Source organism: Camelus bactrianus, chromosome 10 (assembly GCF_048773025.1).
Source record: "Camelus bactrianus isolate YW-2024 breed Bactrian camel chromosome 10, ASM4877302v1, whole genome shotgun sequence".
Classification (NCBI taxonomy): Eukaryota; Metazoa; Chordata; class Mammalia; order Artiodactyla; family Camelidae; genus Camelus; species Camelus bactrianus.
In genome coordinates, this window is record NC_133548.1 from 9,112,965 (window position 1) to 9,133,463 (window position 20,499).

The window sequence follows — 20,499 nt, forward strand, 5'->3', positions numbered from 1 at the left end:
GTCCCATGGGCTTAGTTAAGCCTGGGGCCTTGGACACGCAGAGGAAGCCTCCCATTTCCCTTCAAGGTATCTCAACTTCCCTGGCTCAGGCAGGAAGGAGGGCCCAGCATTCTCTGCTGCCCGCTGAGCCATGGGAGTTAATAATTACTGGGTTTAAGGAGATAGAGGTCTGTCTGGGAGGCGCCTCCCTCACAGGCTGCTGCTCCTCGGAGATAGCAAAGGTTAGTGTGAGTCTCAGCCTGGGGGTGGCGAGAAGGCTCCCGCCACCTCCCCACCTGGCAGTCTCTAGGGGGACTCTCGATCTGGCCCACCAGCCATGGACGCTGCTAATGAGCGCTCTGAGTGTCCTGCCCGAGGAAAATGTCCCGTGTTCCTGGCAGTGAGCTCAGGGGCTGTCCGCTATGCCCCTTCAGGTCTGGGTCCTGAACTTGAGGGGCACTTGGGAGAGCAGCCCTGGGCCACAGACAGGTGAGCTAGTGGCCTGGGAGGCGGAGGGGAAGGAGGAACCTTGTCACTCTGCAGGGGCCTTGGGGGAGGGATGAGAAGCGGGGCACTGGACAGTGGACTGGCATAGAACTATGAGGATATCATGAGCCTCCTTCAAGGTCAGCACCAGGGGTGGCCCTGATTGTCTTGTCTAACTTGGTTGTTGTAAGATGTAGAATCTAAGGCTCAGAGAGGGCAAGACACTCATCCTGGGTCGCACAGTGAATCGAGGACAGACTGAAGTCCAGAATCAGGGCCTGGGTTGTTGAAGCTGGCAGTGTCCTGGATGGGTCTGTGGCCAGGGCTGCCAGGCTGCGGATGGCCAGGGTGAGGGGGGAAGTTTGGGGAGGACAGTGGCTTGGAGGCAGAAGACACACCTTTTATTTTTCCCTCCCAACCTGCCAACCTCCCAACCTAGTAGGGTCCCCTTGTTGCATGTAACTGCCATTTCCACAGAGCTCTTTGGTTTCTGGGCTGTCTTTTCAGAAAACCGGTGTAAGGGGTCTCAGCCCCACCATCCCTGGCTGTGTGGCATCAGGCAGTTTTCTTAACTTCTCTGAGCCCGTCCTTTTCAGCTAAGGAGCAGAGCTCACTGGGCTGTGGGAGGAGCTAGTGAGGCCTTGAGAGCCCAAGGTAAGAGATCATGGGATATTTTTGGCTGGTAATTGGGGTGGTGACAGTGACCCCACACTTGTCTTTTGAAGCCTCACTCAAGGGCCTTCCAGCCCACTAGTCCTCCCGGGCTGAGGACTCTTCCTCTGGGCCTGTAGCCCTGGGCTGATACCCCTTCCATCCCTTATCTCCCACCAGTCTGGGTTACCACGACTTGGACCAGGTCTTATCTCCTGCCCGGGCTTGTGAAGACTTGGAGGGTAAGCGTCCTGTCCTGAGCTCCTTGTGTGTCATCCCCTCCTGGTTCCCCTAACAGTGAACAGAGTAAGGTCCAGGAAGACAGCAGTTGCTCAAGACTTATCTGGTGAAGGATTCGTCAACAAATACAGAATGACATCTCCTTTGGGCCAGACCCTAGGCTAGGCTGTGGTGGGTGGAGAAACACAGCTCCAAGGAGGAGCTGGTCCCTGCCCTTGGGAAACCACAGTTGTGGAAACAATGGCCCTGCAGAGAGAAGGATATGGGAGGCCTGGGCAGAATGAAAGGGATGTCACAGAGGGCTGGTGCAGGTTGCTCACTGAGCAAGGTGCCAGCCACGGGAGCATGTGAGCATTACATCAAATCTGGTCTGCCCTCCGCTCACCAAGTCCTGTACCTTGGCATGGGCCATGTCCCCCAAGGAGAGGAATATTGTCCTCTATTTTGAACAAGGACATCATTCATTTAGTAAGGTGCACCCTGGCTGAGAAGTGGCCCTGGAAGTGGAGGTCCTTGAGTATCTCCCCCACTGCCCATCTCCCCACCATACTGGAACCCCAGGGGGTACAGAGCCTGTGTCTATGCAGTTTCCCTTTGGGTCCCCCAGTCCTTGGACGGCCCATAGTTTGTGCTCAGAAGGGGTGGTTGAATGCGTGCACAAATGAATGAAATGTGTGTTCCCAGATGAAGATCTGACAAACTTAAGCCTGGGGTCCCGACTCTGGATCTGAGAGTAGCACCTGAAAGGGAAAGTACCTGCTCCCAGACTCCTAGGCCTCCTCTAGATATGGAGGATGGGGGTCATGGTCTCTGGCAAGAGAGAAGCAGGGTTATGCTCTCACTGGTTGAGCCCAAGGCTGAAGTTGAGTCAATGGTCAGGACTCAGGAGAGGTCACAGAGGGACAGAGGGGCTGAGGGACAAGGAAGACCAGTGATCTAGCATCCAAGGAATGGTTTTACAGACGTGGGACCTAATAGGTGTGTATATGGGGTGGGGAGGGCGCATTCTGGCAGAGACTAGATGGTGGGCAAAGGCAGGGATGGGCAGAGTCTGTTCAGAGCAAGAAGGGTGGCCCCTGGTTGGGAGGAGAGGCTGGGGCTGGAGACTTGGGGCCAAAGGTGGGATCTCCCACAAGATAAGCCCTGAGGAGGAGAGAGAAAACTTGTTTGGGGGTCAGCCCCCCTTCTCATCCGGAAGGATGTTGCCGGGAGAGACACAGAGCAGGGAGCCCAGGGAAGGAGTGCCAGGTTAGGGGGTGAGAGCGTGCCTGCTGGCCTTGAGAGACAGTCCGCTAAGAGTCAGGGAGCTGAAAGCCAGAGAGCCACTGTAGGTTCTTGGGCAGGGGTGGCCCTGGGAGGGTGCAGCGTTGTGCCGCGCGGCGGGTGATTGGAGGGGAGTCAGCTGGGAGCGTCCGGGAGCTGCGCTGGCCGCAGGATGATGGGGACCGGCTCCTCCCCCACTCTGGCCGTCGCACTGTCCCGGGGAGGGCGGCCGGAGCGGGACTGGGCTCCGAGCGCGCGCGAGCTCTCGGCGTCGGTGGCCGGAGGGGCGGGGCTGGGCACGTGTCCTCGGGCCACCCCTCGGCCACGTGACCGACCGAGGGCAGGGTCGCGGCAGGCTTGGGGGCCGGGGCGCGGGCCGGGGCCGCACAGAGGGACAGGCAGCGGGCAGGACTGACAGGCGGCGGGGCAGCCCGGCGGGCCTGGGCGGAGTCGGCGGCTGGCGGGGACGCGGCGGGGGCGGCGCGGGGAGATCGCGGCGGCGGCGGCGGCGGCGGCGGCGGCGGCGGCGGCGCGTGGAACCGACTCCCGGGCGCCCCGAGGCGCCGGGATGTGGAGCGGGTAGGTTCGCGAGGGGTCGGGACGCTGCTGCCTCCCGGGGTGGGACGTCGGGGAGGGTGGGGGTGGGGTCCTGGGAGTGTGTGCACCCCCACTGGGAGGTGCTCTGCGCCTCTATTCCTGCCCTGTTGGAACACGAGGACAGGCAAGGCGACTCGCAACTGAAGATGGAAGGACACTCCGCGTGGAGGTGTCAGGGGGTCTCTCTGGAGGCAGAGAGTGCGAAGGGTGGGCTGCAGACCGTCCTGCCATGACAGCGCCAACTTCTAATTGATCGGAGAGCAAGTGAGCTGGGGTAGGAGGGGTAGAGTGCAAGCCGGAATAACTCTGCTATGCACCTAGAGAACGGGAACCCCCCCCCCCTCCAGGCTGGGTGAACCCTCTAAAAGCAGTGCATTTGGGAAGGGGGAGGCTGGGTCTTTGCCAAGGTCACTTGCAAGTTGGTGAACCTCCATCTAAGGCTCCTGGCGCCTGCTGGGCTCAAAGGTGTGGTGTGGGACTTCCCTGCAGCCTGGACCAGGGCAACACAGACCCTGGGCCCTGGGTTAGTGGCTTCAGTACCCATATCTGTTCACTGATTCTCACGGGTGGCCCCAGTCCCTGGCCAACCTGGTGTGGGACCCTTTCTCTGTATGTGCTGTGGTCTTTTCATGCAGTTTGGTAAACACTTCTTCCCCATGGCCTGGGAAGATCAGGTCCTAGAGGAGATGTGGCCAGAGTGGGAGTGGGTTATATGTATTCCTGTAAAGAACTGGGCCAGATGGGAGGTCCCAGGACAGGGCTCCTTCTCAGCCACAGCTGGAGAGTGAGGGACACCCCAGTGGGGAGGCTGGCGGGCTGGAGAGTTCCGATACAGGCTGAATCCGCCTTACTCCATGGCACCAAGCAAAGCATGAGCTGAGATGCTAAGGGAGGCATGGAAAGTCATCCCCAGCAGGGGCTGCTGGGAGAGTGGGCTCCTGGTAGGGGTGAGGCGTGAAGAAGCCCTAGACACTTAAAAGGAGAGAGTTAAGTGGAGCCTGGATTCTTTGGAATTGTGCCCTGGGGGAAGGAGACTGAGTTTAGGGAGAAAGTGGTTGAGTTGGATTGGTGACATCCGGAGAGGTTAAGGCGATCCTGCCTGAGGTTAATTGTCTTTGAGGAGCTGGGGGAGGAAGCTGGTGACCCCTTGTGTTGGGTACACCCAGGCAAAACTCAGCCACCTGTGTGATCTTGAGAGTACAGCCTCACTTCTCTGGGCCTCTAGGTGACATGTGTGGATTGTGGTGGGGAAGTGATCCAGGCCCAGAGATTGTCCTTTCCTGGAGGCACCCAGGCCAGGGCCAGACAGACAAGTCTGGGGGCTGCTGGTAGACGGGTGCTGACTTTAAAGAAGGGATCAAAAAGTCCCAGGACCTTTCTGGATGGATCAGGCTGCCAAGTCGAACCCAACTCAATCCTCAATATGGCTCACTTCCTGGAGGTAGATTTGGATCCTCCAGGACCTAGCCAGGTGCAGAGCACGTAGTGGATGCTTCATACGTGCAGATGGAAGGCACGAGGGGCAGAGTGAGGAGCTGGGCACCTGGGGAACAAGAGGTAGAGTTTGGGGGTTACCTTGAGCACTGCCTTTTTATGGACCTCTCACTTGAATATTGTTGGAGGCAGGGATTGAAAGATCAGGGGCCAAGCTGCCAGCACCCACTGGGGGACTCTGTCCTAGGAGCTCACCCAGACTCCAGCAGCAGCTGGGAGGGACGCTGCTCGGGGTCACACTTGCCCAGGTAGCAGACAGAGCTGCTGTGATAACTTTGGGCAAGTGTATCCTTGGGATCCGTCCTCCTAGACTGGGAGGAATCTGGCTGAGCAGTCGGTAACCCTGGCTAAGCCTCTCATGACTCTAGGGCTTGGTTTCCTCATGTGGAAGATGCCTGAGATAGGATTCTTGGATGACTGCTCTGTTAGTGGCTGGGTCAAGGTGCCAGCTCGGCTTCTTGGCTCTAGACCAAGGGCTGCTCCCCTGGGGTGGGAGGCAGCGGCAAGACTTTTCAGGAGCTCAGGTGGACCTGCTTCATGGGGACTCCTTGAGTGTGGGCCCTGAACTCTGAATCCAGAGACGCCTCCCCACAAAGCAGGCTGCTCCCTTCCCATCCCCCACAGCATCCCATGTCCATAGTCTGGGGCACCAAGCCAGCTCCAAGGTGATGGGGTGGGCAATTTGGGTACTTCTGTTGCTCACACAGTGCTGGGCACTTGCGACTTGGTCCTCAGAGGCCAGAGTTTGGGTTCTGGGCTAGTTTTCTGCCACTTGGTGGCCAGATGACATTGGTGTAGCCCCCAGTCTGTTTCCCTGTCTGTCAGATCATGCCTGTCTCTAGGCAGGGACAGACTGTTGGATGGCCTGGGAATGAGAGAGACCACCCTAACCTCCTAGGGATGGGGGACTGTGTCGTTGCTGCAGGCATGGTGCTGGGGAGCTCCAGGGCTACAGATAGGCTGTGTGATCTTGAGAAAGTCACCTTAAGGCTCTGGGCCTTGGGCTGGCTCCCGGTGGAGGCAGGGCTGGCTTCCCTTCCTCATCAGGGCAGAGGCTGGGCTGGCGGGCCTGGGTCTGTGGCAGGAAGAGGCTTGGCCTGGCCCACCTGCTTCAAGGGTTCCAACCATCCCGAGGCTGTTCCTGGCCTCCTCCTCCCTCCTGCTCCGTGTTCCTTGTAGGAACAAGGCACTGCTGCTGCTCCAGCCTCCCGTGCACACACCTACCCTTCCTGGAGTGGTCCAGACGCACCCTCTCCTACCCCGGGGGTCCTACTCGACTCACTTCCCTGGACAACACCATTGTCCATTCTTCTGGAACCCTCAGCTCCTCTGTCACCCATCCCCTCATCCAGGCTCGGGCTGCAGCTGCTCCCTGTGGGCTGCCACTTCCCAAATGCTTCAGCCACCCCCTTCTCTTCCCTGAAAGACCCCTTCCCAGTTCCTCATTCCACTCACGGGCACTACTGTTCTCATTCACCTTGTTCTTGGTTTGTAGTTATCTTAACTACTGCCATTTTGTCTTGTCCCCCTCTCCAGCCCCTGGTCGTCCCATGATTCCCCCGCCAAGTCTTTCTCTGTGTTTCCCCTCTGCCTATCCCCTCCCAGGCCAGAGCCTACCCAGCTAGAACAGCAGCCGTGGGTGGAACCCCACCACCACCACCGTTCCCACACTGCCTCAAACTTCCTCAAACCTCCATCTGCGTCCTGCCTCACTTCTCTGAAACCACCATTCATCCCCTTTCCTCCTGTCCTGACTCTTCTGGGTGACAGTTCACATGACACTAGAGCCTGGTTTCTGGGTTCAGGTCCCACCCTGCCACTTCCTCATTGTGTGTTCGCCAGATCGCCACCCCTCTCTGAACCTCGGGCGCCTCTTCATTCAAACTGGGTTGGAGAGAGCCTCTCCTTGTCGCAGTGTAATGAGGTGCACGCGTGATGACATCTGTGGAGTGGGGGGCTGGCACAGATGGGAGTGGGAGCTCGGGAATCTGATGTTTGTGGGTCTGGAGCTGAGGACTTGGCCACTCTCTGTGGGCTGAGCTTGGCTGGGTTTGCGGGTCGGTCAGGGAACCAACACAGGAAACCTTTCCTGGGACCCCGCTGGCCCCTGGACGAGAGTCACTGGGCTTCAGCCTCAGGGCTCTCAGGGCTTACTGGGCTGCCTGTAAGTGTGTGAGTGTGATTCTGAACCCGGCCCCTGCGCTGCGGCACTGTCCCGGAGCTGGGCCCAGGTCGGGGTTCCTGCAGACCAGACAAGCTTCAGCTGCCCTGGAGCCTGGGCTCTGTGGCCCGAGGCAGAAGGTGAGGGTCCCAGTGTGAGCCCTGATTCCTTTCTCTCCCCTGGTTTTCAGAGTATCCCATGCTGGCTCCTCCCCCTGCTTGAGTAATGAAGCCGTCATGTCTGTTAGCACACAGGAGGCATCTTTAACTCAAGGAGGTGACCTGGGCACTGGTGGGCAGAGAGGGAGAGGTTCAGGGCATGGTAGGCTGGCTGGGCCAAAGCTGGAGGAAGGTTCACAGGACCGGATTTGGGCCCTTCTGGCCCTGGGTGTGGCCTCCGGGCAGGCCCTCCTCGTCCAGTGGGGGTTGCTGGGTGACTGGGGACCACTGAACCCAGAGGTGGCCCTCATGTTGCCATGTTTCGTAGATGGGAACAAAAGCCCCAGGGGCCCTCTGAGAAAGGGCCTGGGGGTTGCTGCTTTCCCCCAGCCCTTGTGTGTTTCCTGGGGAAGTGACCCCGCAGCGCCTTTCCTGTGTGAACTGCCCTGGGCTCTAGGCAGGGGAGCCGGCTTCGGGATGGGGATGTTGGCTGCCCCCACCTACCCGACCTTGACTCTTACTATCTCCTGCCGCTGAGCAGACCCCTCCGTAGTGGCATATCCTGGATGTTGGACTCTGTTTCTGTGGGGAATGGGGACTGAGAAGGTTTGAGCAGAGCACTGTGGACCTGGACTAGGGGCCGAGGGAGTAGGCATAGCACAGAAGAACTTGATAGCTCATGCGTGCCCAAAGAGTGAACTCCCTCCACCATAGATGTTCACGCCCAGGATTTTGGGCCTCTAAAGTATGTAGAAGATAATGGATTCTGAGTTGGCTGGACCCAAGGGGCCTGGGGTCTCCTCTACTTCTGAAATTTGAGTCACAGGAGCTGGCCTTATGGCCCAGAGTGTAAGCAGGAGGGTCTACAGATTCCAGCTTCCCTCCCAGTGCAGAGTGGGCCCTTCTTTCCCTCCTGCTTGTGCACCCCCGGCCCAGGCATTGGGCTGTTAGGGACTCCCCAGCCATCCATGCTTTTTGCCATGAGGATTTATACATTGGGCTTTTCCACTGGGGAGAGGGGGACGAGGAGGGAGAAGGGGAAGGTATCACTGGGACTCTGTCTCAGGCCTCCCTGGGACAGTTTCCTCTGGCTGCAAAATTGGGCCCCATCCCCCTAGCAGTGGGTTGAAATGAGAACCTGTTGGGAAAATGATGGGAGCTGTCTGGCCACACCCCCAGCCCATGCCCTGGGGACCAGCAGGAGAGTGTGTGTCCTTCACTGTGGCCAGAGGCCAAGCCCACACCTGTGGACGAAGCTTATTATTCGCGGGAGGTGTCTGGCTGCCTTGTTCCCCTAGGCAGGGGATGCAGGTGATGGCTGGGGTGGTCCTTGCCATGGGGCTGGGGATCTGAGACCTGGGATCCTGCCTTGTGCCCTTTGCTGTCCCTGGAAGTCACCCCCTGCCCTTGGCCTATACTTGTTGCTCATTCTATCGTAGTGGGCAGTCCCGACGTGGGGTCTGACCCCACCAAGCCTGAATGACTACTTTGGCCATCTTCTCCACTGAGGGGACGGTACTGGACTGCAGGCCTCCAGTGGGGGAACCTCCTGAGGGCCCACAGTTTTAGCTGCAGGATCCAGAGCCTGGGCAGACATGATGGGGGGCGGGGTAGTGGGGGTCCCTGCCAAACATAGCTGCAGACAGTCCACTGTTCTCCCCGTGCCTTGTCCAGTGACTCAGTTCCATTCTTAGTGCGCTTCCTGCAGGTTTTACCCCCAACCCACAGATGGGGAGGCAGGCTGAGAGAATTTCAGTAACCTTCCCAGGGGCTCGCAGGTACCAAGGGTCGGAGCCTGGCATGGACCCATCCTTGCCCGACTGGCCTGTGTGCTCAGCCACAGCCCCCCTGCCGCCAGCCCTGGCCTCCTTTCTCGGGGGCAGTTTCTGGGCCGGAGCAGAGGCTGAGAAGCCAGTTCAGGCTGGAATTGGGTCAGATTTCCCTGCGCAGCTGAGGAAGAGCCTCCTGGGTACCCCTGGACCCAGTGGCCCTTGATCCAGAGGCAGATGCACGATGCCACCGCCCACCCACTGCCCACCGCCCACCGGTCCGCTGTAGCTGGGGAGCTTTGGGAGCCTGGGCTGACGACCTGGCCACCATTCCTAGCACTGCTGCTGACCAGCTGTGTGACCCTGGGCAAGTCCCATCACCTCTCTCATCTGTAGAATGGAGACAATACCACAAGTGCAGCTTCTGTTTGTTTGTTTGTTTTGAGGGGTAATCAGATTTCTTTTTTTTTTTTTTTAATGGAGGTACTGGGGACTGAACCCAGGACCTCATGCATGCTAAGCACACGTCTGCCACTGAGCTATCCCCTCCCCTCCTCGGCTGAGAGTTTTAAGTGAGATAACATGAGCAGAGCACCTGGGAGTCCCCTGGGTGCAGACTCAGCCTGGGGCCACCACAGCGCTGCCACAGCTCCTTAAGCCTCAGGGACCCGCTGGCCAACAAGACCCCTCAGACAAGGGTATTAGGAAAGATCCCTGTCCAGCATAAATGCTGTTAATGCAGTGATGGGTGTGTGTTCCAATTTTAGTCGTCAAAGCCTGCGTCCCTGCTGGGCAGGACCCAGCCCGAGGAACCCAAGACCACACTCGGCTAGTTCCAGCAGAGGGCAGGCTGGGTTGGTGGCTGGACTGGGCCACTTGGAGGGCTGGGAATGGGTTCATTGCTAGGGTCCCTGGGCACCAGGTCCTTTTGTGTTACCGAAGGGGAAACACAAAACATAGGGGGCTGCTTAAGTGATGGTCCCTGGGTCCAGAGGACGGGGAGGAGGGACCAGACCGCAGCCCTGTCTTTCCCATTTCCTCTTGGCAATTCTGAATTCCACGACCCCTTGGACTTGTCTTTCCTCCCTCCTGTGTGGGCCCCTCTGAGCCCCTTCCCCTCCACTTCCCCTTTCGATCAGCAGCCCAGCCCCCCACCCTCAGTCCAGCCACTGCAGCTCAGAAGCTGCTGGCTCAGGAGCCGCCAACTTTTGCTGAGTGAGCGAGTCCAGAGGTGCTGTCTTGGCACAAACCACCACTGCCCAGCCCTCTCCTTCCCCCACTCCTTAGGGTCTGCTGCGAAGAGGGGAGCGTGGACAGGCGGGGGGCGCCCTGCACTGCCTCCGGGTTCCTCAACTTCAGGGAGAAGAGTGTCCTGAGGCTCAGAGAGAGGGGAGTTTGCCTGAGGTCACAAGGTGGACCAGTGGAGAACTGGGATTGCTCCCCACAAGGTCCAGAGGGCAGGAAGTGGGCTGCCTTCCCCGGGGCCATTTGCAGAACCTTCCTGCCTGAGCTCTGCCTGTCCCCGCTGGTCCTTCCTCTCTGGTCCACCCTGACAGTAGCAATGAAGGCACTTCCCACTTAAGTGTCTCGTGTGCCAAGGCTTTCTGCACATCTCTGATCTAGTCAGTGACCCCTGTGGTAGGGCCGTTTGGATCCTCCCCATTTTAAAGAGGCGGAAACGCAGGCCCTCACCATTGATGCATTTACAGTATCTGTTGGGCGAACCAACAGGAACACCTGCTGTGTGCTGGGCACCTACTGTGGGCCTGGGCTGGAGCGGGTGGTTGACATAGATGAATGAGCCCTGTCCTTGCCCCCAGGGGACCCTGTGCTTGGTCATTCTGCCCTTGTGACAACCCTGGTGATAGCCTATTTTACAGATGGGGAGACTGAGGCCCAGAGTGGCAGGTGTGTTGCCTGGGCTTGGTCCCTGGGCTCAGCTCTCCAGGCCTTAGGACCCCACCCTGTATCTGCTCTCTGCCTGGCAGCCAGCCCCACCCGGACGAGGGCCACCCGCCACCCCTGGAAGCTGTCCCAGTCCCCTGGAAGAGTGTGGGCCCCTGCAAAAGCCACAGGGAGTCCCCGGGAGGCCTGGCGGAGACCCCTGCAGGGGAGGAGGTGCAAGGCGAGGAGGGTCCTGTGGCTACCCGGCTGGACGTGTCGCGCCTGCGCAGCTCTTCCATGGAGATCCGCGAGAAGGGCTCGGAGTTCCTGAAGGAGGAGCTGCACAAAGCCCAGAAGGTGGGGCCTGGGGGTGGGGTGGGGGGCCAGGGGCCGGCCTGGGGAGACGTCATGCACCTGTCAAGGCCACTTGCATGCCAGGCCTGTGCTGAGCATGAGGGCAGCACAAACAAAGGGGAGACCAGTGCTTCCTGTGACTTTTAATCGACTTTTAGAAGTCCTGACTCCAACCTCATGCTATAAGCTAAATGGAAAACACATGGTAAACTGTAGGGCCATGGAGGAAGTCAGCTCCAGAGGCCCACGGAAGATGACCCCAGGGAATGGGGCCTGGTCAAGTGGGCCTGGCGCCCCCAGTGCCAGGCCTGGGGTCCCCCAGTGGGGCTGACGGCTCTGTCCCCTGTGCCCCCCAGGAGCTGAAACTGAAGGATGAGGAGTGTGAGCGGCTGTCCAAGGTGCGGGAGCAGCTGGAACAGGAGCTGGAGGAGCTGACGGCCAGCCTGTTTGAGGTACGGGGCCTGGGCGCAGGCTGGGGAGGGAGTCTGCAGGGCATCTGTCAGCATGGCCCCACTCACTTGGAGCCTGCCCTCTTCCCAGGAAGCCCACAAGATGGTGCGAGAAGCCAACATGAAGCAGGCAGCGTCAGAAAAGCAGCTGAAGGAGGCGCGGGGCAAGGTGAGGCCCTCCTACCTACTCGGCCAGCCCAGAGCTCCTGACCCCCTCCCAGCCCTGCCATTGGCCAGGGGATGGATGCCGGTTGGGATGGGCCAACCAAGGCCCAGAAGGAAGGGACAGAGGCATCTGAATGACCCCGCTGGAACACAGCCCGCTGGGGTGGAAGTCCAGCTCCCTGGGACCCCAGCTGTGCTTCTGTTGCACCAAGGAGATCTTTCTGGGCCCTTTCTGGGTCTGGGAGGATCTTGTAACCGTTGTAGTTTCTTTTCCCTCCTCCTATGTCCCCTTTGCAAAGCAGAAACCTCAGTTTGGCTGTATGAGCCTGGGCAAGGAGCTTTAGCTTTCCAAGCCTGTTTGCCCATCTGTAAAATGTGTGGGCTGGGCTGTTCCTGGCTCCTAGGGGCCACTCAGTGGGAGACCCAACCAGCTCTCAGACACGTGTATCAAACAGAGTCCTGGCTATCAAAGTGACCTAAGCCAGGCCATGTCTTCTTTCTGAGCGTCAGTTTCCTGATCTGTAAAATGGGTATCTCAGCTCCCACTTCAAAAGCTGTAACAGGTAGAGTTAGGTACTAGTCAGGGTGGGCCATCCTGAGCTGGGGTGACAGGTGGTGGCAGCCAGGGCAGAGTCAACCCTGGGCTAACACTTACAGCCATCTCATTCCGGCCAGATCGACATGCTGCAGGCAGAGGTGACAGCCTTGAAGACACTGGTCATCACGTCCACACCAGCCTCTCCCAACCGCGAGCTCCACCCGCAGCTTCTCAGCCCCACCAAGGCCGGACCCCGCAAGGGCCACTTGCGTCATAAGAGCACCAGCAGCGCCCCCTGCCCTGCTGTGTGCCCTGCTGCAGGACACGCCCTGGCCCCGGACAAGGAGGGCAGAGAGGTGAGAGGCTGCGGGCAGACAGTGGACACCAGAAAGAGAGACAGCGCCCACTGTCAGCCGGGCAGTGATGCCCAGTGGGGACCTGCCTGACTCCTGCTGTGTGACCAGGAGCCTGTCCCACCCTCTCTGGACTTCTGTGTCCTTTGGCTATGAGGGCTCCTTTGGGCAGGTTCCTTGTGATATGAGGTGTTTGGCCCTCAGTGGGGTACATGGGGGTCTGGTCCAGGCTGGACAATGAGCTGCAATGTCCTTGGCTGTGGGTCCTCAGGAGTTCACTCAGGGCTGCGCCCAGTGAACACCCATGAGGGATGTAGTGGGACTCAGCTTCCTGGGGTCTCTGATGCCAAGGTGGCCCCCAGCTCCATCCTGCCCCAGGCCTCCGGAGCTTCCAAGGAGGAGGCACGGGGGGGGCCTTCAACCCTCTTCTGGCTCTAAGCTTCCAACTGGACACTAACATCTCCTTCCTTCTGTCTCTGTGCACCTGTCTGTCTGTCTGCCCTGTGCGTCCAGCCCGGGCTGCCCCCCCTCCTCTCTCTGCTCCTCTGCGTGGTCCCCAGCAGGGCGGTTCACCTCACCTACGAGCCGGCCTGGCAGCTCCCACCTGGTGAGCTGCCTGTGGGCCCCACCTCTGCCACCTCTCTCTCCTTTTCCCGACAGGTAATGGCTCCGGAGAGGGGCCGCCCCGCTCCCGCCCACCCAGCCTCTCACTGCATGTGCTCCGGGGGGGCGTGTGTCTTTCCTCCCGTGTACCATGCCTGTGTGTGCTGCGGGTCCCGGCGTGTACCCGTGGGTCCCTGCGGGGTCACTCTTCAACTTTTCCTCCTCAAGGAGGTGGGGAGGGTCTTCAGGACGAGGCCCCGGACCCAAGTCTGTAATTCTCTAGTGCCGAGAAACTGAAAACACGCCTGAAAGTGCAACTTTGAATTCTGCATTCTCGGTGCAGCGACAGGAGATGAGTTCTTTGGGACTTGGCTCCCCTGCGTGGTCCCCACTGGGCCTGCCCTGCGTCCTCCCTGGCTCCCCACCACCTTCGGCTCTGCCTGTCTCTGCTGTGCTGGCCCCCAGCACCCTAACCCCCACCCACCCCCCTCGCCCTCCCCTACAGGTGGATGCGACCCTGTTTGCAGAGTTCCAAGCCTGGAGGGAATCACCTTCCCTGGACAAGACCTGCCCCTTCCTGGAAAGGGTGTACCGGGAGGACGTGGGCCCCTGCCTGGACTTCACCATGCAGGAGGTGAGGTGGGCAGAGGGCGGCCAGCTGGGGAGGGGAGGCCGGCCCCCCAGCCAGGGACCAGCCTCTCACCACCTCACCCACCGCCCTGCTCTGGAGCAGCTCTCGGCACTGGTCCGGGCCGCCGTGGAGGACAACACGCTCACCATTGAGCCTGTGGCTTCGCAAACACTGCCCTCAGTGAAGGTGGCCGCTGTCGAGTGTGGCCGCACCAAGTAAGCTTAGCTCTGCACCCTTCCAGGCCCCTGGGAAACCCCTGCGTAGCCTTGGGCCCCCGCCAAGGGGGTGGCCTGGGAGGACTGAGCCTCAGGCCTGCCTGCTGGGGCCTGGTGTGGGTGGGCCAGGGCACCTCACTGGGTGGGGACTGTGGCTGCCCCCACGCAGGGCAGGGAGGCATCTTTGGTAGAAATTCCTGCCTTTCGTCACGGAGCCAGGGTCTCTCCCTTCCCGGCTGCCCTGACGTGCCTCCCTCTCCCACTCCCTCTCTCCCACAGTGGGTTCCGGGCCCCGATTGACACGTAAGTTATATTGGTTGTTGGCTCTGCCTCCTGCCAATAACCGGACAGCCCTGGCGTCTAGTCCTCCCTGCTTCTCAGCTGGCTTTGGGCGGGGCCAGCAGCCAAGTGAAACTGCCACAGTGTGGAGAGAGCAGGGACTGGGGAGCACTTCCCCTCAGCAGCCCAGGATCTGGCCTGAGAGGGAGGTCCTGGGGTGGGAGCCTTGTCACTGAGGGGAACATTTGAGCGGGGTTTTGAAGGATGAATAACAGTCTGCCAAGCAGGGAAGGACCTTTCAGGCAGAGGCAACGGGATAAGTGAAGGTATGAGAAGCCAGAGTATTAATGGAGACTCCCCTGGGTTGGTGGGTGGAGCATTTGAGTGAGTGGGCAAGGAGCTGGGGCTGAGGCCACAGAGGGTGTTTGGGGCCAGAGTGTAAAGGGCCTCGAATGAGGCTGGGGCTTTGACCCACTAGACCAGAATTTCACAAATCATCGATAAATGTTCCCTGAAAAGAAGGTTCCCAGGTCCAATCAGAGAGACACATTGAACCTGGAGGCAGCAAAGGCTCTGATAAGTCCTGCAACCAAGGAGCCTATTTATCCTTCATTTACTCGGGATTCTCCATAGCCATTTCCTGGGCAATAAGAAGGCAGCAGGGAAAGATTGTGGGCTAGATGTGGATTTTTGAGGAGCCCTTGGCTGTAACAATAAAGAGTAGAGATAAAGCAAAAGGCTCAGTGGAAGAGAGAGCAGACTCCTGCTTAATTGGGGGAAGGGGTGACTGGGTCTGAGGGCCCCAGTAAAGTAGGGGGGCATTTTCAGGGCCTTCAGAGGGTGGAGCTTTGGTACACCTGGCATGAAGCTGACCAAGCTCCCCTGCCCACCAAGGGTGAGGTGAGGGGCTTAGGGATGGGGTCCAGCTTGGTTAAAGGTCCCTCGCAGGGATTTCCAGGACTGCCCCTACTCCCGCTTGGCCTGGCTGCAGACTCCTTGGGACGCCAGGGGAGAGGATGTCAGGCCCCACCCTGCTGTCTGCCTGCCTGCCTCTCCCTCTATGGCCTCCTCCTGGCTGCCGCATCCTCCCTGCATGAGCTGAATGGGCAAGCCCCAGTCAGCCCCCACAACCCCCTCTGCTTTCCCCTAGTACATGTGCCCTGAGTGGGCTGGCCTGTGCCTGTCGCCACCGAATCCGGCTTGGGGACTCCAAGAGCCACTACTACATTTCGCCATCTTCCCGAGCCAGGGTGAGTCATCCAATGGGGGAATTACCTGGCTCCTTAGGGCTCCCTGAGCTGAGACTCCAGTCCCCAGGCCTAGGAGCACAACCTCTATCTCCAGAGTAGGGCAGGGCACAGGCTCAGAGAGCTGCAGAGATTGACTTGGGCTACACAGCCAAGCCAGGTGTATTGGTTTGCTATTTCTGTGCAACAAATTTCCATGAACTTAGTGACACTCATTTATTATCTCAGTCTCCCTGGATCCAGAGTCCAGGCACAGCTTAGCTAGGTCCTTTGCCAGGGTCTCATGGGCTGCAATGAGGGTGTCAGCAGCTGCGTCCTTTCTGACGATCAGGGCCCCCTTCTGAGCTCACATGGCTCTTGGCAGAAGTCAGTTCCTTGTGGTTGAAGGACTGAGGTAGCCATGTTCTTGCTGGCTAAAAAGTAATCGTGAAAATGACACCCATCACCTGTCATTTAAAGTAACCTAACCAAGGGAACCACACGGAAGTTCAGGTTAAAGTTCCAGGCTCCTGACTTCTGGCTCCAGCTCCGTCCGGCCCCAGGTTTTGGAGAATGTTCTGAGACTTGTCTGTCACATAAAGCTGACAGTCAGCTGTGGGTGCTGAGGGGCCTCCAGGAATCCCAGCTACTGTCCTCACCTGCCAAGTGACCCAGGCTGGATCAGGGGACCTACTGAGCTGGGATGAGGGTGAGGTGGTCCCCGTTCTTCTGTCCCTTCAAAGACAGTAAAGATGATTGGAAGAAACAAAAATTTGGAAAACAATGAAGCTTGGTGCAAAGTTGACACAGTGTGGACGGGCCCTCTTAGAGGAACCATCTCCTCCCCTTGACCTCCCAGAGGCGCCTCCTGGGACTAAAGTGGACAAATGGCCCCCATCATCAGGCACCAGACTGACAAGCAAAGGCAGCTTATCTGGTCCTGAAAGCTTCTGCAGGGTAGCCCAGCATGATGTCCTGGCCAATCCCACAGCAACAAGCTGGGCCCCCATTAGAGACAGGGAGTCTGAGCCTTAGAAAGGAGAGGGGGCAGGGTGTAGTTCCATGGTAGAGCGTGTGCTTACATGCACAAGGTCCTGGGTTCAATTCCCAGTTCCTCCATTAAAATAAATAAAATAAACCTAATTACTCTCCCCCCCAAAAAAGAAAGGAAAGAGGTATGCCCCAGGCAACTCATCCTAGACCCAGGTCTCCCCTTTCTGAATCCAGCCTCCGCCCTGTGCATCTGTGCCCACGGCCTTGTTCGATGGCCATTGGCCCTTTGTGTTTTCTGATACCAACACCGGGGATCCATGCCAGACATTCCCATGCCAACAAAATGACATCTAGAACGTCCTATCTGCCAGGCCTGTGTGTCCACGCTGTGCTGGGCAGAACTGGGTAGATGAGAAGGGTGTGAAGTTTTAGGATGTGGTCTCCATCCTGAAGAGACCACGGAGTGTGGAATCCACAGGGAGAAGAGAGTTCAGTCCCCAAGGAGCAGCACTGGGGGGAGGCCCGCCACTCCTGTCATCCCCTGCTCCCGTGGGGCCCACTGGCCACTGCACATCACCATGGCCTGAGATGCGAGCTTCTCCTGTCCTGCTTGCACCCCACGCAGCCCCTCCTCGGCCCTCCCAGGTGGCACTTCGGCCACGCTGGGTCAGTCCCCTGACCTGGCTTTCAAACCTCCCTGCCTCTGACCCACTTTGTCCTCCTGGCAAGGGCTCCTGGGTGTTTGAGGGCCTATCAGAAGCACCGCCTCACCCTTTGACCGTCTCCGCTCCCTGGCCTGTGGCCCACACACACTTGACATCCCTCCCTCAAAGCACTTGGATATTTAGCAGGAGCAGCTGTGGGCACAGCTGCCAGCCACCTCCCACCCTGTCTTAGGTTGGGTTCCCTAGAAGCAGAGCCTAAGATGGAGATTGTGTGCAATTCTCAGGAGGCGAGTGGGAGAAGCAGAATGGGGTGAGGGAAACAGGCGAAGGTGTGGCCTCAGCTAGAGTCTGGCTCAGCCTGATCCACAGGGACTGGAGCCCAGAGTGGGTTCCACCCTGGGGTGGGCTGGCCTTTTACATCTCAGATGTCAGTCAGTCATTGGTTGAGGCCTGTGGGGGTAGAGGGTACAGAGGGGCAACACTCTGAACAGCAGGGAGATGGGGCCCCAGCCTGCAGAAGTGGCCAGGACAGTGCACCAACAGCACTCTTTCCACGGTATGAGAGTCTTCATGGCCAGGCTGGGGGCTTCAGGCGAGGGGCTCCAGGGCAGCCAGGTGAGCACCTTCTGATCCCCTTGCCTTTCCTGGCATTACAGATAGCCCCTGGTAAGGCCTGGCTGGCCAAGGCCTCCAGCATCCAGGGCAAGCAGGCCCCTGGTTGGGGCGAGGGTTGGGGGTGGGGGACCAGGGAAGTGGATTCTTGGCATCCTGCCCAGTTTATCTTCCAGCTCGGCCACTTACAAGTTCTGTGACCTCCACAGTTGTTGTTAGGTCGTTCTTGGAGCCCCCGTTCTCCCCACGTGCAGCATGGGAATGATGGGCATGTCTGCCTCGTAGGATACGCCTACTTGAACTACTTGATTACGCTTAATTGTTGCTATCATTTTTTTATTAGGTGTGATAGTATTGGGGCTGTTAATTACAGTTTTAGAGCCCAGCTCTGGCTCTGATGTGGGTTTTCCCGCTCTGCCCTGTCTCTCGTCTGCGCTGGTTTTTTTTTGCGGGGGAACCCCAAGTATGAGGCCGGCGGATCACACCCTGCCCCCTCCGCCCACAGATAACTGCTGTGTGCAACTTCTTCACCTACATCCGCTACATCCAGCAAGGCCTGGTGCGGCAGGACGGTGAGCGCCCCCTGGTGGCTGGCGGTGGGTGGTGCCCTGGAAGGGGCGGGGCGGGCCAGCGGCGGCAGGGCCAACCCCAGAGCTTTGCTGCCCGGGTCCGAAATGAGGATTCTGCGAGCGGGAAGGTTGTGGGTTAGTAAAGGGCTCGTGAACCCCTGTTGTTGAGTTCTGTGGAAAGACTAACAGCAGAACGGTCCTCTTGGGCCCTGCCTCACCAGGAAAACAAGCCTGACCCCCCGCGTTCCTGGATCCAACTGCTTTCTCCTGCCCAGAAACCTTTCCCAGCCCCGGGGCCAGTAGGGACTGCATTCCTGTTACTGGCCTGGCATTCGAGGCCCTACGGAATCTCCTCCCCTCGCAGTGTGGTCGCCTGAACACAGGCTCATCCACCTCCCTGGTACCCTTGCCTGACTTGAGTCCGTCCACCCATTGTCCCCTTGCCCCATTCTGCCAGCAGGGGATGGACTTTGAGGGCCCTGATTGACGCTTTGGATCTGTCTACTCTCTGGGTCGCTGGAGAGCCCGGGGAGATGGGGTTGGAGAGCATTTGCAGCCTCTCAAGTGTGTGGCAGTGGGTACATGAATGCCCACGTCAGGCTCTGGGGGTGACCGTCACCTCCATCTCTCCCATGTGTTCAGCACTCAACAGTTTGCAAGGCCTCAAAGTGGAGCCTCAAAGAGGTCCAGCCACTCACTAAGGCCATCGATCCTGGGAGACTGGGGAGCCTCAGGGTGCCCATTAGCTGCCCTGCCCAAAGCCAGGGAAAGGGGCCAGGCCGTCTGCTTGAGGTGATCCTGAGTGGTCACTGAGCTGTCCACGCTCTCTCTGCCTGCAGCGGAGCCGATGTTCTGGGAGATCACAAGGCTGCGGAAGGAGATGTCGCTGGCCAAGCTTGGCTTCTTCCCCCAGGAGGCCTAGGGCATGGCCCAGGCCTGGAGTGGGGCTCTGAGCTGGAGCCAACACCCACTCCATGATAGACAGACATACAGCAGGACAGGGTCCTTGAGCCAGCCCTTAGCCAGAAACTGAACAGAAGGACAAATGGCCAGGCAATGGAGGCAGCGCCGAGCTGGCACCAAACGTCCATCCCTGGACAGGACCTCAAGAGGTGACCTCTCTTCCCTAGTGGTACTACAGCCACTAGGAGACTTTCAAGAAAGCACCAAAGACCAAGGAGCTTGGAGCCATACAGAGAGGCTCAGCCCTTGGGAGGGGCCCCTGGGGCAGCCAGCACCCCCTCCCCAGTCCCAGGAGCTGCTGCCTGCAGGCGCCTTGTTGGCTGGATCTCAAGGGTATCCGACAGGCTAGTTCCCAAGTCCCTGGGCACCAGCACCCCCTTGTGGCCATCCTTCACCACTTTCCCAGGAGGCCTCCGCATCAGAAAGCCCAGCAGGCCTGCAGTCCCAGGTGCCCACGGGGCCGCAGAGTTGTGACTGCCAGGGCCTCCCTGGCTGTCTTCTACTCCATCCTATGTCTGCCTGAAAACTGCCCCCAAATGTTCTCAAGATGTAGCAGGGTCCCTCTTCCTGCCCTCCCTCTCAACCTTCCCCCTCCCCTCCCCATCCGAGCCCTATGCTGAAGAAGTCCTGCCCCCACCGCTCCTGGAAGGATTGGGGCACTCATCTCCCAAAGTAAAACACAGTGGACGCCCTGGCCTGTTTACAGCCGTGGATGGCCATCCAGAGAACAGGGGCAGAGGGCGCCCTGCACCCAGGACTGGGGTGGGGTGGGCAGGCCCCGGGCCCCTCCTCACCTCTCACAGCCTACTCGGTACCAGGGTCCAAGGCCAACCTGGACACATCCCTCACCACGTCTGATTTCCTCCTCTGAACGGAATGTAATGCGATCTCTATTTAATAAAGGACGGCTTTGTTGGTAGAGGCGGGGTGGCCACGAGCCTTTACTCCTGCGCCCTGGGGCTTGGGCCAAGGCTTGGGCCTCTGAAGGAATGAAACAAAATCCTTTCCTCGCCCACCCTCGTGCTTGGGATTAAACCCAAATCCTGAAGGGATTTCTGCAGGGAGCATCACTGGAGTCCTCCCCAGGGTTCCCCAGGGCTTGGGTTACTGGAGGCTGAGCCTGGCTTCCTCTCCATGTGGAGCTGCTTGCTGTCAGGAGAGTGGGGGCTTTGCCGCTGCCTCACAGAAAACCTTGAGCAGAT

At 59.1% G+C, this 20,499-nt stretch overlaps 1 protein-coding gene across 6 annotated transcripts; it reads left to right on the forward strand.

The window, feature by feature from the left end:
• The first annotated feature begins 209 nt into the window (after positions 1-209).
• Positions 210-20,216, forward strand: RAB3IL1 (RAB3A interacting protein like 1). 6 transcript variants are annotated; one of them, XM_074371909.1, is made up of 11 exons: positions 213-468; positions 10,787-11,039; positions 11,393-11,488; positions 11,577-11,654; positions 12,326-12,544; positions 13,650-13,778; positions 13,878-13,990; positions 14,270-14,293; positions 15,420-15,519; positions 18,271-18,337; positions 19,174-20,216. In XM_074371909.1, the coding sequence occupies exons 1-11, from the start codon at positions 317-319 to the stop codon at positions 19,254-19,256; spliced, it is 1,314 nt and encodes a 437-aa protein (XP_074228010.1). In that variant the 5' UTR covers positions 213-316; the 3' UTR covers positions 19,257-20,216. The 6 variants fall into 6 exon arrangements, with proteins under 6 accessions (XP_045373669.2, XP_045373668.2, XP_074228011.1 ...); XM_074371912.1 differs by lacking the exon at positions 213-468 and adding an exon at positions 2,976-3,198; XM_045517712.2 differs by lacking the exons at positions 18,271-18,337; positions 19,174-20,216 and adding an exon at positions 18,109-18,264 and having other exon boundaries at positions 211-468.
• Positions 20,217-20,499: the final 283 nt, after the last annotated feature.